Raw genomic sequence first — 15,552 nt, 5'->3', positions numbered from 1 at the left:
TAGTAGAAACAATTCCTAGTCAGAGTGTAGATTTTACTTATCTCGCTATCGGACTCTGAATTAGTGGTATTTCTTTTCCTTAAGAATCAGAAGGCTAATAATACACCCTTAAAATCTCTATATATTTTTACCATTACTGTTAAGAAATTAAAAACAACATATCGATTAATGGTTAATCAACTCCCTCTAAAATCGTTCGGGAGAATTCGAGTTCGATTCTTGTTAGAAACAATTATTGGTTAAACTTTATTTATCTTGCGGTTGAACTCTGCATTATCTGATTTTTTTTCTAGGAATCAGAAGGTTAATATTTAGTATGAACAATTTTTTGTGAGACTTTACTTAGCTCGCGGACGAACTGGGATTACTGGAGTTCCCTTTTCCTAGAAACCAAAAGTTTAATACAGGATTACTAGATTACATGAGTCCCCTTTCCCTAGGAAACAAAAGGTTAATACCAAAAATGTGGCCGGATTACTAGATTATAAGATTCCCCTTTCGCTACGAACTAAAAGATTAATACCAAAAATGTGGCTGATTATTATATGGAAAATGCTAAACAATGCCTCCGGGCACTAGTTAAGAATATAAATATGGAAATTTCATCTCTTAAATTGTGCATTCAATGTTTTAATATATAAAAAGTTATTCTCTCTCATCATTAACTTTTTCATTTGTTTCTTTTTCTAGTATGTTTAACTAGTGCTCCGAGAACACGGTTTAGCATTACTCTTATTATATTATAGGAGTTCCTTTTCCCTAACAACCGGTTAATACCAAACGCACCCTAAAAAATCTCTATATATTTTCCCCATTACTGTTAAGAAATTGCCTTGAGAGAAACAGAATCATATCCTTTCCTTAACCTTCACGCCTCATTTAAAAAGGTTCAACCTTTTAACCAATCTCTGAGTTTTCCTTTGACCCTTTTCTTACTTCACCTTTAAACTCCTTCCTAACTCTTTAAATTCTCACTTTTTCATTCACTTCATTCACAAAACACAAAAAAGTGAAAAAAAAAAACACTACACTACACTAAACTAAACTCAAGTTACTACTAGTATTTTTTCATGGATCCTTTCAAAGAAAAAGCAAAGTGTGTATGGATTCATGGACCTATCATTGTAGGAGCTGGTCCTTCTGGTATAGCAGTAGCAGCTTGTTTATCAGAACAAGGTGTTCCATCTCTCATTCTTGAGAGAAGTGATTGCATAGCTTCACTATGGCAAAACAAAACCTATGACCGTTTAAAACTTCATTTACCAAAACAATTTTGTGAACTACCTTTGATGAATTTTCCTCAAACTTTTCCTAAATATCCTACAAAACATCAATTCATTTCCTACATGGAATCTTATGCTGATCATTTTGATATTCATCCTAAGTTTAATCAAACTGTTCTTAGTGCTGAGTTTGATTCAAGTTCTGAAATTTGGATTGTTAAAACACATGATGGTTTTCAGTATTTTTCACCTTGGCTTGTTGTTGCTACTGGTGAAAATGCTGAACCTGTTATTCCTATAATTCATGGTATGGAACATTTTCATGGTCCTGTTGTTCATACTAGTGATTATAAATCTGGTTCTGAGTACAAAAACAAAAAGGTTTTAGTCATTGGTTGTGGTAATTCTGGTATGGAAGTTAGCTTAGATCTTTGTAGACACAATGCTATCCCTCACTTGGTTGCTAGAAACACAGTAAGTTCCCTTTCTTAATTTTCTTTCAGTTTTCAATTGCGTCACAATCTTTGATATTATAAAAAAATCGCAGTCTAATGCGGTTGATACAACTTTAATCGATGCACATAGACATATAATTTTTTTAAAATGTATATTTAAATTCACGACGAGTTTAACAGAATCATGTGTGTGACGGATTTTAGTCACCAAACACGGTGATTTTGCCCGAATCATATACGTCTGGAGTCGCTGTGAATTTGACATAATCATATATTTGACAATGTTTTTGGTCACTATAATTTTGTCAAATTCACTAAGGTGTTTAAAATGTTCTTAATATGGTGTAAATACTTTTTTTATCTATTTTATAAATACTTTTTATAAAGGTAGAACTTTTATTATTGTTTAATATGTAATCATAGATCATATGATAGAGTATATAATTGTTTAGTACTTAAAATGATGTCATGTATATGTTGTTTTCCCATTTGGGTAAATAATCATCAAAGTTTGGAGTTTGTACTTTTTGGCTAACTTTGTTGCAATGTTTTTTTCTTTGATGATGTTATACTAGGTACATATTCTTCCAAGAGATATGTTTGGTTTCTCAACATATGGAATAGCTATGTCATTATACAAATGGCTTCCATTAAAATTAGTAGACAAGTTTCTCTTATTAGTGGCAAGCTTCCTTTTGGGAAACACAAACCACTATGGTATCAAAAGGCCTAAAACTGGTCCTATAGAGCTTAAACTTGCCACAGGGAAAACTCCTGTTCTTGATGTTGGTCAAATTTCACAAATTAAATCTGGTAACATTAAGGTATGATTTTATTTTTTGGTTAGAAAATAAATAATTTAAATTCATAAATAAAATAGTCCATATGAATTGGTTTAAGTTTGACTCCTCCTGCTGTCACTTCTTGTGTTGGGTCAGGATCAGTCCGTACAAACTTGAGATTGGTGTTCATCAGATTAGTCGGTCTTTGAGCCGGATGTTGAATTTTAAAAAAAAAATAAATTAAAAATTCAGTGTTTGAATTAAATTTGGTATAGATATATTTGAGGCTAAGGTTGATGAATTTTGTATAGGTGATGGAAGGAGTGAAGGAAATAACAAGAAATGGTGCAAAATTTTTGGATGGACAAGAAAAGGGATTTGATGCAATAATCTTAGCAACAGGATACAAGAGCAATGTGCCTAGTTGGCTTAAGGTTAAAAATTTGATTTGTTATATAGTATTATGTTTTTAGCTTTATCTTATTATTGAAGCACTTATGATCAATCACTATCTAGAATTGGGACACATGCAAAGAGCAGAAACATACAAATGTCTTCTTTTCTTCATGCAAAAACGATCAAAAGAATAAAATCAGTTTGTTTGGGTTCTGTGCTTTGTGTGGTTCTTCTCTACAATTTTTTTACTAATATTTAATTATTTTTTTTATATTTTAAAATATTATTTTTTTATAGAAAACTAAAAACTTTGCTTTCATTGTGACGTTTTATGATGTGTAACAATCTCATGAAATATCTATCTTTAATCTTGCAAGCAACTTGTAAAAGAACCTTTTGAAAAGTACTATTCTTTTTTGTCAAAAAAGGTACTAAACTTTTGGTCAATTAATTCCTTTTGCTTCAAATTAATTATTCAAATTAATTATTTAATTAATTTAATTCAATTTTAGCTTTTATTTTGTTTTTCTTTTGATGTGTAGAAAAATATTTCATTAAAAATACAAATTATGCTTCATGAAAAAACTTATTTTATTTTTTTAACAATGGCTTATATCTTTTTTTTTTTCTTGATTTAGGGGAATGATTTTTTCACTAAAGATGGAATGCCAAAAACACCCTTTCCTCATGGTTGGAAAGGTGAGCAAGGATTGTATACGGTGGGGTTCACAAGAAGAGGTCTACATGGAACATACTTTGATGCCATCAAAATTTCTGAAGACATTACTAAGCAATGGAAAACACTTAAGAATAAGAGTTGTAGTGATTCACATATCATACTACTTAACAAATCATGATCATATAGACCTTATTAAAACATTAATAATAAGGTTTAATTATCAAGTTTTTTATTTGTTAAGGAGAAGATAAATGGATTGAAGAATACAAAGTTGGGGGGTAATTTGGAAATTGTACTAGCTAGTTTTTTTTTCCTTGTTCTTTTTTATTTTTTGTTCTTGGTTTTCTGTGTATGTACAATTTTGTATTTAGGAGCATACGCTTTTTTAACTACTCAAGTGTTAGCTTTTTGTACAAAACAGTTTCATAAATTGAATGGCACTTCAGTTCTCAAACAAAAAAGTTTAAAGTAAATACTCCTAAATAAAAATAAAAATAAATGAAAATATTAAACAATATCTCATAGCAATAGTTAAAAAAACAAAACGATAATATAATTTTAAAAGTAATGCATTAAATACTATAAAACTTAAAAAAAAGTTTTTCTACTTAAAATTTATACTTTATTTTTATTTTCTTAATCATCGCTCCAGAGCTCTGTTTAGCATCTCATAAAAAATAAATAATCCTAAATTTTTAAAAATAAATATATAAACAATAAAGTGAAATCTGAAAAGGCAAATAGTTGACGTAGTTACAAGTACAATATTACATATGCATAGTATATTTATACTATTGTTTTTTGTTTAATCAATTGGGTAAAAACTATTGAGTATAGAACTCATATCAAGCATTTAACTAAACTAACAGGAATCCACCTGGAAATCTGGAATTGTAAAACTTTTCACGTTACATACTTACTATCCGTACTCATACAAGACTGTTTGAATAGATATTGGAGCAAAGTTATTGTAAGAGTCATGTCATGGAATACCATAATAATTAAGTGATAATTGGTTAAAGTTTAGTCAACAAAAAAAAACGATCATTGGTTAAAAAGTATACTATAATTAAGTGATAATTGCTTAATTAACATATGTACTCACTACACTCATCAATCATGTTGAATAGTGACTATATACACATATTTATTATTAAGTACTACTAGTATAAGTATATATTTTAATAAGTGTTTACATGTTGATTCATTTCAATATATGTCTTCAATATCCTCTTCAAAAAAATATATGTCTTCAATAAACTTTTGCATGAGTTAGACTAAACTTTTGCATGAAGATCATCTATTTAAGGTGGATTTTCAAATGGTTGACTTCTTTTGATATATACTATTTTTTATATGCAGTGATGAATATCATTAGTAATTTTGATAAATTGTTTACCTCGTAGGACTATGTACGGACCCACAATCCGACTTGAAATCGATATAATCGACGATATATTGCACAATCCGGTCGAGTGCGAGTCGGTGTCAGGTCAACAATTGCAAAAAAAAAACCAGATATGCTTGCCATTGAAACGAGCTTGATTTCTACAATACCAAATATATAATAATATTAATAATAATTGCAAGCACAACCTCTTTGCATTGCCTAGGCCAACCACAGTTACACAAGTTATATTTTAGTTTTTAGTTTGCTCTTTTTGGGTATCTTTGGTGTTCTTTGTACTCTGATCATTTTGATCTTTTCTTTATATTATATTTGCCATTTAAAAAAATAAAATAAAAAATACCTCCAATGTTATAATTAATGTGCATGTGAAGAATGTATTCAATTTTCTTAATTTCGTGTAAAGAAAACACATTCACTAGTCTACCCTTAATTATATAATGACAATCTTTCTAACCACTTTAATAATTAATTAATATATGAACTCCTCTTGAGAGTGTTTCTGAATTAGTAAGATATTATTAATCTTAAACGTGGTGATTTTTTGTCTTAATTTCGAATTTGAAGAAAAATTACAAAAAGTTGTCAATTTTAGTGTAAAAAATATGGGTTATGACTAAAATTGTAATGATGTAGGAAATTTGAGAACCAAAAACCAAATTTTAAAATAAGTAGACTAAAACTAGGTAAATTCTAATATAGATCACTTCATCAAGTGGTCCATGGTGGACCAGTTATGAATAACATTATAACGAATACGAATTTTATAAAATTCACCGTTGGATTGAAAGTTTATATCATATAGATCATCCATAGAAAAATTTAGAAAAATTAAAAATCATTTGATATGTTATCGAGACAAATCAAGATTAACGGTTTATTAAATAACGTAAATCTTGATGGGTCTAAATAATATATCAAATGATTTTCAAAAAAATTTAAAAAATTTATGGATGATCTATACTATATAAACTTTCAATCAAACAGTGAATTTCGTAAAATTCATATTCGGTAAATCACTTGTCCACGGTGGACAACTTGTGAAGGTGGTCCACCGTAGCATTAGCCACTAAAACTAACTCATAAAGTAACTATAAGTTTATCCGCTATAAATTAATTTATCAACTATGTGCTATTTTTTTTTCGAACAATACCAAAAGTGCATTTCAATCTAGAAGAAGAAGAAGAAGATATCCTCTTTTTCAAAGAAACAATCTCTTGTAGATTTTCTTATCATATTCTTTTTCTTTTTCTTTCTTACCATTTACTCCTATATAGATAAAAGAAAACACCTTCCATTCAATTTTTGGTGGATTTTGAGATCCATGCACGTGTGTAACACCTGATTTTCACATAAACATGGCAATGGACAGAGACCAGGAGTTTCTGTATGCAGCCATTTCCATGCTCAACTCACACTGTGATTGCAGCTTTCCATCAATGTAGTAAGTATGTAACATTAAAAAATAAAAAATAGTCCCTAAACTATCACTCTCTCACCAACTTAGTCCCTAAACTATTAAAACCAACTAAAAGGTCCCTAAACTATATTCACATCCTTCAATTTAGTCCCTAAACTATTAAAACCAACTAAAAGGTCCCTAAACTATATTCACATCCTTCAATTTAGTCCCTCGGTTAACTTTTCCGTTAAGTGACTGTTAGTAGTCCCTAAACTATAAAAAAATACTTCAATTTAGTCCCTAAACTATCTTAAAAAACAACAAAATAGTAACAACACTGCTAAATCATTACTGCTAAATCAAATTCATTTTTAACATAATTCATTACTGCTAAATCATCCTTTGTCTCGTTCACTACCTAGTAACAACACAAATTCGTTCACTACCTAGTAACAACAAAAATTCATTACTGCTAAACCAAATGAAACATTACTGCTAAATCAACAAAAACCAAAAAACAAATTTAACCATAATTTAAACCATAAACCATAATCTTCATTACATAAATCAACTAAACCATAATCCATCAAATTCATTACATAAGTCAACAAATCCATTATCCATCAAAAGAACTAACTAAATCACAATCCATAGTTAACTAAAGAACAATATTAATCATAAACCATAATTTCATTACTAGAAAACTAGCATGCATCATTACAAAAAACCAAATATTATAAGCAACAATCAAACAAAAGCACTATGTAGAAGGTCCTTCATTGCATGATCCTCGGCTTAATCCTGGAGTTGGCATGAAAAACGTACCTTAAAACAACGACGACAATCGGAATTGGAGCGTATAGGTGGCGCTAGGGTTTTCAGATTGAGATGATTTGAGAGAGTTGATCGAGAAGAGAGATATAAGCGTAAAAGTAGCTTTTGGATTTTAGGGTTTTAAAGAACAGTTAAAGGAAAATATAACGGAGGACTAAATTGATGGATGGAAAATAGTTTAGGGACTAAATTGAAGGATGTGAATATAGTTTAGGGACCTTTTAGTGGGTTTTAATAGTTTAGGGACTAAGTTGGTGAGAGAGTGATAGTTTAGGGACTAAATTGACTTATTACTCATAAAAAATCATTGACAGGTTTATTGCTAAAAATTTAAAACAAGATCCATTACTTTGGGAAAACGTGTGAGAGTAAAAGTAACCTCTTCAGGAAATTGAAGTCACAACCATTTATTAGTTATCTTAAAAGGAAAAAATAAAAATAAAAAATCTCAAGTGATGACTTTTATCTCTGTTTTTTTCTTTCTTTTGAGTATATTTTAGTGTAAGCAGTTGTGGAAATTAAGAACTTTCAATTCATCTATGTAGTAAGTATGCGGTTTAAATTTCTACTACAATACTTGAAAATTGTGAAGATTAGGCAACGTATAAATGAGATTATTTATAAATTCAATATCTTAAGTCTATTGGTAAAAATGTGATATTCAACTTGTTTGGATTTGAGTGAGAAATTTGTGTAGCAACTATCAAGTTTGAGGTTGAAAGTCTCACATTACATGGAAAAGAGAAAGATGAGCAAATATAAGCGAGAAAACTGATAAATCAAATGTTTTAAGACTATGGGTAAAGATGTCGTGCTCAACTCATATTTGTGGTTGTTCTTGGCCCATTGTGCATTATGTTCAGAGCGATGTGTTTTGTTGAGTATCCCAACGACGGTGCAAGACTATATGAATGAAAATACTTCGGCTTGAGGGGAAACATAATGAATTGAATAGAGTCGAGAAGAATATATTGTTGTGTAGCAAGGGTACTTTTTGTTACAAGTAAGCCGGTCCCTTTCTTGAAACCAAAGACTCGTGATACCATTTGTTAGCGCAACAATCGGGGAGGGTCGAGCGATGAGCATTCACTTTTTTGTGGCACTTGTTCTTTTGAGCAACACACCTTTGTGGGAGACACACCACTTGTTCACCCAAAACCTTAAGTTGATAGGTGAGTGGGTTCTCCCACTTATAAATGTTCAAGTCACCACATTTCTATCCAATGTGAGACTATTTCCACAAACTCACATTTGCTATATTCTCAATAGAAAGTTCCATATTATTTGAAAAAATGAAGGTTGACCAACATATAAATGAGAGAGCTCATATATAAACTCAATGTCTTAAGGATATATATCAGTAAATATGTGATGTCCAAATCGCTCTTGGAGGCTCCTCTCATCTTCCACACGAATATATGTTAGCAAATTCATTTAAGGATTATGATTTTTACCAAGCCATAATTTTTTATAAGAGGGTAATAAAAAATACACAAATCCATAATACAAAATTACTTTAACATTCTTAATTCTTTTATGTAGTTTTTTTTGCCTCTCTTCTTTTTTTGTATCCATGATATCTTTTAATTTGTGTCATGAACATATATATAATCACATTTTTCTCTTATGTGTATGTACCCTCTTTCTTATTTATCATGTAACTACCTTTTTAAAATAGGGTGAGGAGGGGGATTTGAATGTATTTTGAATTTCAAGATAACCTCCATTGAATTTAATTATCATTAGACCAAACAACCATCACATTATATCCGGAAATCTCAAAATGTCATCTTCTTATTGGAATGAACATTTTCTATCGATCGAGTATCTGGTTGATAGGGTGAAATTTTTATCTTGAAAGTGGTTTCTACGTAAAAATCTTGGCTCCCCCTGTTTTTTTACGAGTAGGGTTTTCACCATACTTTATGCTTAAACTGGTAGAGTTTGTTGGGGTGTTGTGTTGGGTTTCGATGGGTCAGAGGGATTGTAGGCCCTCTTATTATTTTGTCCTACCTGTGGTTGATTCTTGTCTTTCTCTTTAAAGAGTATATTAGAATTTGGGAGGCATATACTCAACCACAAAAGCTAGCTTGAAAGTTGAAGTTTGTACTACCATAATAAAGGTTATATATGTCATATCTCTAGCCAATGTGGGACTTCTAACACACCCCCCTCATGTCCAGGCTATCTATGTCATATTTCTAGCGAATGTGAGACTTCTAACACATACCCTCACGTCCATGACTAAATAAACTGGAACGTAGAATCAACAACAACGGGTGGCCCAAATATGGGAGGTCTCCACAACAAACAACAAATTGATTTAGGATAAGCTTTGATATCATATTACAATTTGGGAGGCATATACTCAACCACAAAAGTTAGCTTGAAAGTTGAGGTTTGCATTATCATTATAGAGGTTATCTATGTCATATCTTTAGCTAATGTATGACTTCTAACATGACACACGTCAAATTAATTGGATTGCATTGCATAATTAAGATCAAATTGATTCATTCATCACACTTTCAAGATACAAAGCCACTATTAATTAGTTCAATATATGCATTATAATATTAAAAATAAATAATAAACTTGTACTACGTACATTGAAATGTATATGGTACAAATCAATAAACTAGCATGTTTTGTTTGTGTGTTAATTAGGGGTTCTAATATACTAAGGTACAGTACATATTTATATATAACAAATTAATGTTGATGATGTAGTACAAGGCAGGTACATACATATATACACTCTTATCGATCTCTCACCCACGCTGATAATTGAGACAATGATGGCCCTCTGACCACTCTTTTATACATCAACATTAGTACGAAACTCTCAGATTTTAAAAATATGACGTATCTCCTTCTCCTTCAATTCAATCCATCTCCAATTTTCTATCTTACGTTATTTTTTTATTATGCCAATAAAATTCATATGACCTAGGTTTCCTCACCTATTATCATGCATAAACACAAACATCATTTTTTAATCATTAAAACTTTATACTAGTACATTCTTTCATTAATGTACTGGTATTACCCATACTTAAATTGTTGTCATATTCTATTTAGTATTTATATTTTTTCGATCAAATAAACTCTATGTTTTGCTAAATAATTTTTTTGTGGAACTATAATATCTTAGTATTTTTGTATGGTCTGCCGCCATATATATCCATAAAAGATTCTACTATTACTACGAGGCTGGGTTAGGGGTCCCCTATATATGAAGTTTTCGTATGCAAGGAGAAGGTGGACGGAGAAAAATCCATAGATAGAGTTAAATCATAAAAATTGCATATTGTATAATGAGCCAATTTAATTTCGCAGAACAGAACCTCATCACACGCTTCCAATGAAGCACGGTTTCCAGTAATATACTTGTTGCGTCATGCACACATATATATATATATATTCAATTCACACATATACTCTCTCCTGATTACTATCACTACTGACTCCCCACTGACCAATTCTTTGCATTTCACTGTCAAAAGATAGAGAGAGGTCCTTTAGGGGGCAGATTAATTGCAATTTGCAACTAGTAGCATTTCTTACTTGCACCATTGTATCGACCGTGGACTCTCAAGCACCGATAGGTCAAAATAATTTATGTAATGTCACTAATGTGTGCTCATTGTAAATGAAAATTTGGATGCTAAAATGTGCATTTAAGGACACATGATAAATAACTTTTTTTTTAATAAGTAAAAAATAAATTATAAGGAGTACAAGAAGTATTCAACCCTTACAATTCAGAATATATCACTTTAGACCATCTCCAATGGTGGATACTTATTTTTTTAAGTACTAGTACCTAATAGGTACTCCCATTGGAGCAAAACACAAAGAGTACCTAATAGGTACTGGTTCTATAATAAGAAGTGGTACCTATTTTATTTTTGTGGGTCTCATTTATAATGATGCATAGTTATTGGTGGAATGTGTTATTGGTGGGACATATTTAGAACTTTTTAAGAGATTTGGGTTGGATGGATTGAGTACTTATTATGTACTATTATTAAAAAATTATAAATAAGTGATGTGTACACGTGGAGTCCAGTTAAGTACTCAAAAATGAGTATCTCCATTGTGGATGCTCTTAGATGTGTTGAAAACAATATAAAGGATTATTACGCCAGTCAGAGAAAGCTAAATTAATATTGTTCTTTGTTCGGCCTATAAACCAAAACCAAGAAATATAAATAATTTGCTCCACTAAAGATGATATATTGACACAATCTCCTCTAAAAATAATGTTATTACGCGTACGCAAATACTCCACGTCGTCGCCAACCAAATTGTATGACGAATTTGCTTGCTATGATAGCCTTTTGTTAATTCACCAAACAAAGAGAAATGACTTGTAACGTTCTCAAAAGGGATGACATTAGTGTCCAATAAAACAAATATTTTCTGCCAAATTTGTGAAGTAATGCAGCAAGTGAAAAAAAATGTGTTGTGTGTCCTCTACCTCTTTGAAGCCAAATATGCAACTTCTCTCATGATTATTCGTGATAATACCTTTGCGAAATAAAGCCTCCCGAGTTGGTAATTTTTCAAGTAACAACCGACAACCGAAAACGCTAACTTTTGATGAAACATTGTTCTTCCATAATCTTTTCAATGCTGTCATTGTATGTGTATCCAGAGCAGTACTTACACTTGATATAGAAATATTATTCTCAAAAAGTTGTGCATTCAACTTTTCAAAAGTTAAATTGTTGTATTTTTTCAATATAACTATTTTATTTTTGGGTTCCTTACCATGTGCCCTTAGGACACACGTTAGCAAGACCAATGTTAAATGTTAAAAATAGTATTGACCATGTTAATTTGAATAATTCACTCTGATATGTTCCAGGCAAGATGATGGTGAATCTTGAATTGGTTACAGTGGAGTTGGAGCTCAGATACAATAAATCATGATCAAGAGAAGTAACTGCAAGATACATTAACATCGAAAACTTCAGTCAGTATGTGATAAAGTGATATAGTGAAGTAAAAAGTGATTCAAAGTGTGTACTTTGATGTCAAAGATTGCCTTCATATAGAGGGAAACAATTATAATTGTCTAAGTTAACCGGCAACAACGGGCACCAGAGAGGATGAGAGCCGTCAAGATGGATCTAATGGTCAAGGGGTATGTATGGTACTGGGCTAGATCCAGAGCACTTGGGTCACGTGCATTGGGCTTTGGCCCAGTATGAAACACACATTTATAATAAAATTGTTGAAAAATGGTGCTTCATTTGATACAATTTTGATTTTTTTTTTTATGTTATTGATTAGAATATAATTAATTTTTATGTTATTTATAAGAATGACTCTTATTGAATTTTCGTGTGTGTGTGTTTTTTTTTTCCAATTTGTGGCCCAAGTTTTTAACATTAAAATAAGGACTCCAAATTATTCAAGAGGAATTTGGTCTTCTTGGCCATTTGTACGAAAATTGGCAAAATTCCTTCTTCTAAAAATAATATAAAATCATTGTTGTGATTCTATCCTAACAGCTTAAGTTTTTGGAATAATCCGTTATTTGATATGGTATTAGAACCTCTATGACTTGGTGGTCTAGAGTTAAATCTCCGCTTTCTTTACTTTTTAATTAAAAAGTGAAATTTAAGCATATGATTGGTTCTTGTTTTGGTGGGTTTAGTTTATGCCCCCCACCTTTTCTTTTGTTTTTTATTTTTAATAATACTTTTGGTGAGATGGTAGAGGAGTGGTAGTGCATTAAGGTGCCAACATAATTGGGATGTCGATGACTTACTATGATGTCATGCTCTCCATTTAACAACAAAAAAAAAGCATATGATTGGTGGGCCTATGTATTATCCACGCTTCAAGTCCAAGTGGGTTCTTGCGTGTGAGGGCGTGTTAGAAATAATATAAAATCATTGATGTGATTTTATCCTAAGTTATTGGGATAAAGTCACATAAATGGTTTTAGATTATTGTTAACACTAATTGTCCGAATGGAACGCTCGATCTAATTGAATGATGAGATAATCTGCTAAGGCCTGACCGAGAGTAATCTAATCTACTCTTAGACAATAATAAATGAGGTTGGCTCTAGTACGAAATAATAATAATAATATACTATTAAAAGTATATAAATTACGAAGTATATTGGATTTGACTCCTCTTAAATGAATAAGATATTTTTGAGAATAAATTGAATAATCTTAACCAATGATTAGTGGTGAGAGATTTGGGTAGTATGTAGAATATCCTAAAAAATTGTATAATTTAACACAATAATCTTCTTCTTTTAGTCTATCTAACACAATAATCTTAGTTATTGAACAATTATTAATTTTTTTACTTTATATTTTATTTAGTTTAGAATAAAATGCTACAATCGCGGTCACTCATCTCAATCCATCATATACAATTAATTAATGTTATTATTTAATGGATAAAACGACTTAAAATTTTAAAAGAATTGAAAATCATTTGATATGTTATTGAGACCCATCAAAATTAACGGTTTATGGATTTTTATTGAATATCGTTAATCTTGATGAGTCTCAATAATATATCAAATGATTTTCAAAAAAATTTAAAAAATTTATGGATGATCTAAACGATATAAACTTTCCATCCAAAGGTAAATTTTATAAAATTTATATTTATTATAAAAATATTGAAGACTTGTGCATAATGCACCACTTGATTGACCGGTACATGTTAGACATAAAATGTATTTATAAGTTTTTTTTTAACAGAAATATGTATTTGTATTTTTTGTAGTAGTATAGTACATACAGTACATAGTTTCTCTCTCTCCTTCCTGTGTTACGCTTACGCCGCTACGCGTTATCCCTGTTCTTCTCACTTACTGTACAGACACATTTCTTAACCTTTTGCATGCTTAGATGACGTCACATTCATGTAAGATCTCCACGCGATCTTAGTCGCGTTGGTACACTTCAATTTGTAATTTCAGTGAAGTGGAAACCACGCGCTTCCTAAAGAATAAGATATGGTTGTAACGAACAAGGAGCGTATCTATGCAAAGTATATATTGGCATGGTATGGCATGCATGAGGACTGGTGATCTCAGATGGAAGACTGATGGTGATCACAGAAACGGAATGCATGCCACATACCATTAACCATTTTACAGTAAGTAGTAAATTTCTCTCTTGTTTTGTTACTGTTGTGGTGATGTTCATGATCGATGTGATATATATGCATGTGCTTCACTCTTTGCTAGACACGTACGTACTCTTTTTCGTATATATACTATACTGTACTGTACATACAATAATTTGTATTGACTTGTTTTTAGACTTATAAAAAATAGTTACGTAAATAAGTCAAAAATACTTCTCATTATAAGCAAAAGTTTTTTTTTAGATTTATTGAAAAAGTGATGTATATGGTCTACATTATAGTTCAGATACATAAATTATTCAATAAATTTAAAAAGTTGACTTTTACTTATAATTAAAAATGGAGGGAGTAAGTCAATTTAAAAGGATCTTAAATCATCAAATAATAAATAATTAAAGAAAAATGATAACTTATACTGTATTAAAGAGAGTCGAGTTCTAGGGTGCAAGAATTTGTCATGTCTTGCACCACGCACCATTTGCGAATATTATTATCTACCGTTGGATTGAAAATTTATATTATATAAATCATTTATAATTTCTTTAATTACTCGCGAGCACGGTGGATAGCTAAATGAATATCCGCGTATAAAATAAATGAATATTTTAATTACCCGTTGCTTAATTGATACGAATACGGTTTTAATGGTACTCACACTCGCGAATATTATTAAGTTATTAGATTAGATATATGAGTCTTTTTTTTACAATAATATGAGTTTTAATTTCAATAGACTTTGTTTTGGCATAAAGACGGAAAACGAGTAATGACTTTTGTTGTTAAATTGATAGTGAAATGTATGAATAATATTATGTATTAATATTTCTTTTGGCTTCTTTAAAACAAACGGGATAAATTTTAGGTAATTAGAAAAATAAGTTCAAAATTCAATATTTTTTAGAATTTTTTTTATTATACATGAATATCTATAAATATTCACGGATACTTCAAAATCCGTAGATTATCTATTTAGCGGATGCTCGTACGGATATTGAACAAATAAACATATCATATTTATTTAACAGGACAAACATCAACTTAAAAAAAAAAAAACAGGACGAGCATCAATATCATACTATATCCGCCTCAATTGATATCCATTTACATCTCTAAATATATAAAATTTGAATTGAAGGGGTGTTGGAAAACTATCATGTACATTTGGATGTCTTGTTCATTTGCATGATCAGACAATTCGAAATTCAAGTATTTTAGAGTTTAAACTTTTTACCGTAATCTCA

The 15,552-nt window shown here is 30.5% G+C and overlaps 1 protein-coding gene across 1 annotated transcript; it reads left to right on the top strand.

Annotated features, from left to right (window-relative positions):
* The first annotated feature begins 848 nt into the window (after positions 1-848).
* On the top strand, positions 849-3,953 carry LOC123914905 (probable indole-3-pyruvate monooxygenase YUCCA4). The gene is made up of 4 exons (XM_045966068.1): positions 849-1,697; positions 2,254-2,502; positions 2,772-2,894; positions 3,495-3,953. The coding sequence occupies exons 1-4, from the start codon at positions 1,071-1,073 to the stop codon at positions 3,711-3,713; spliced, it is 1,218 nt and encodes a 405-aa protein (XP_045822024.1). The 5' UTR covers positions 849-1,070; the 3' UTR covers positions 3,714-3,953.
* The last annotated feature ends 11,599 nt before the right edge of the window (positions 3,954-15,552 follow it).

The sequence above is a fragment of the Trifolium pratense genome, linkage group LG1 (assembly GCF_020283565.1).
Source record: "Trifolium pratense cultivar HEN17-A07 linkage group LG1, ARS_RC_1.1, whole genome shotgun sequence".
Taxonomy (NCBI): Eukaryota; Viridiplantae; Streptophyta; class Magnoliopsida; order Fabales; family Fabaceae; genus Trifolium; species Trifolium pratense.
Note: the sequence above shows the minus strand (reverse complement) of the source record. Positions and strands in the feature narration are given on the sequence as shown.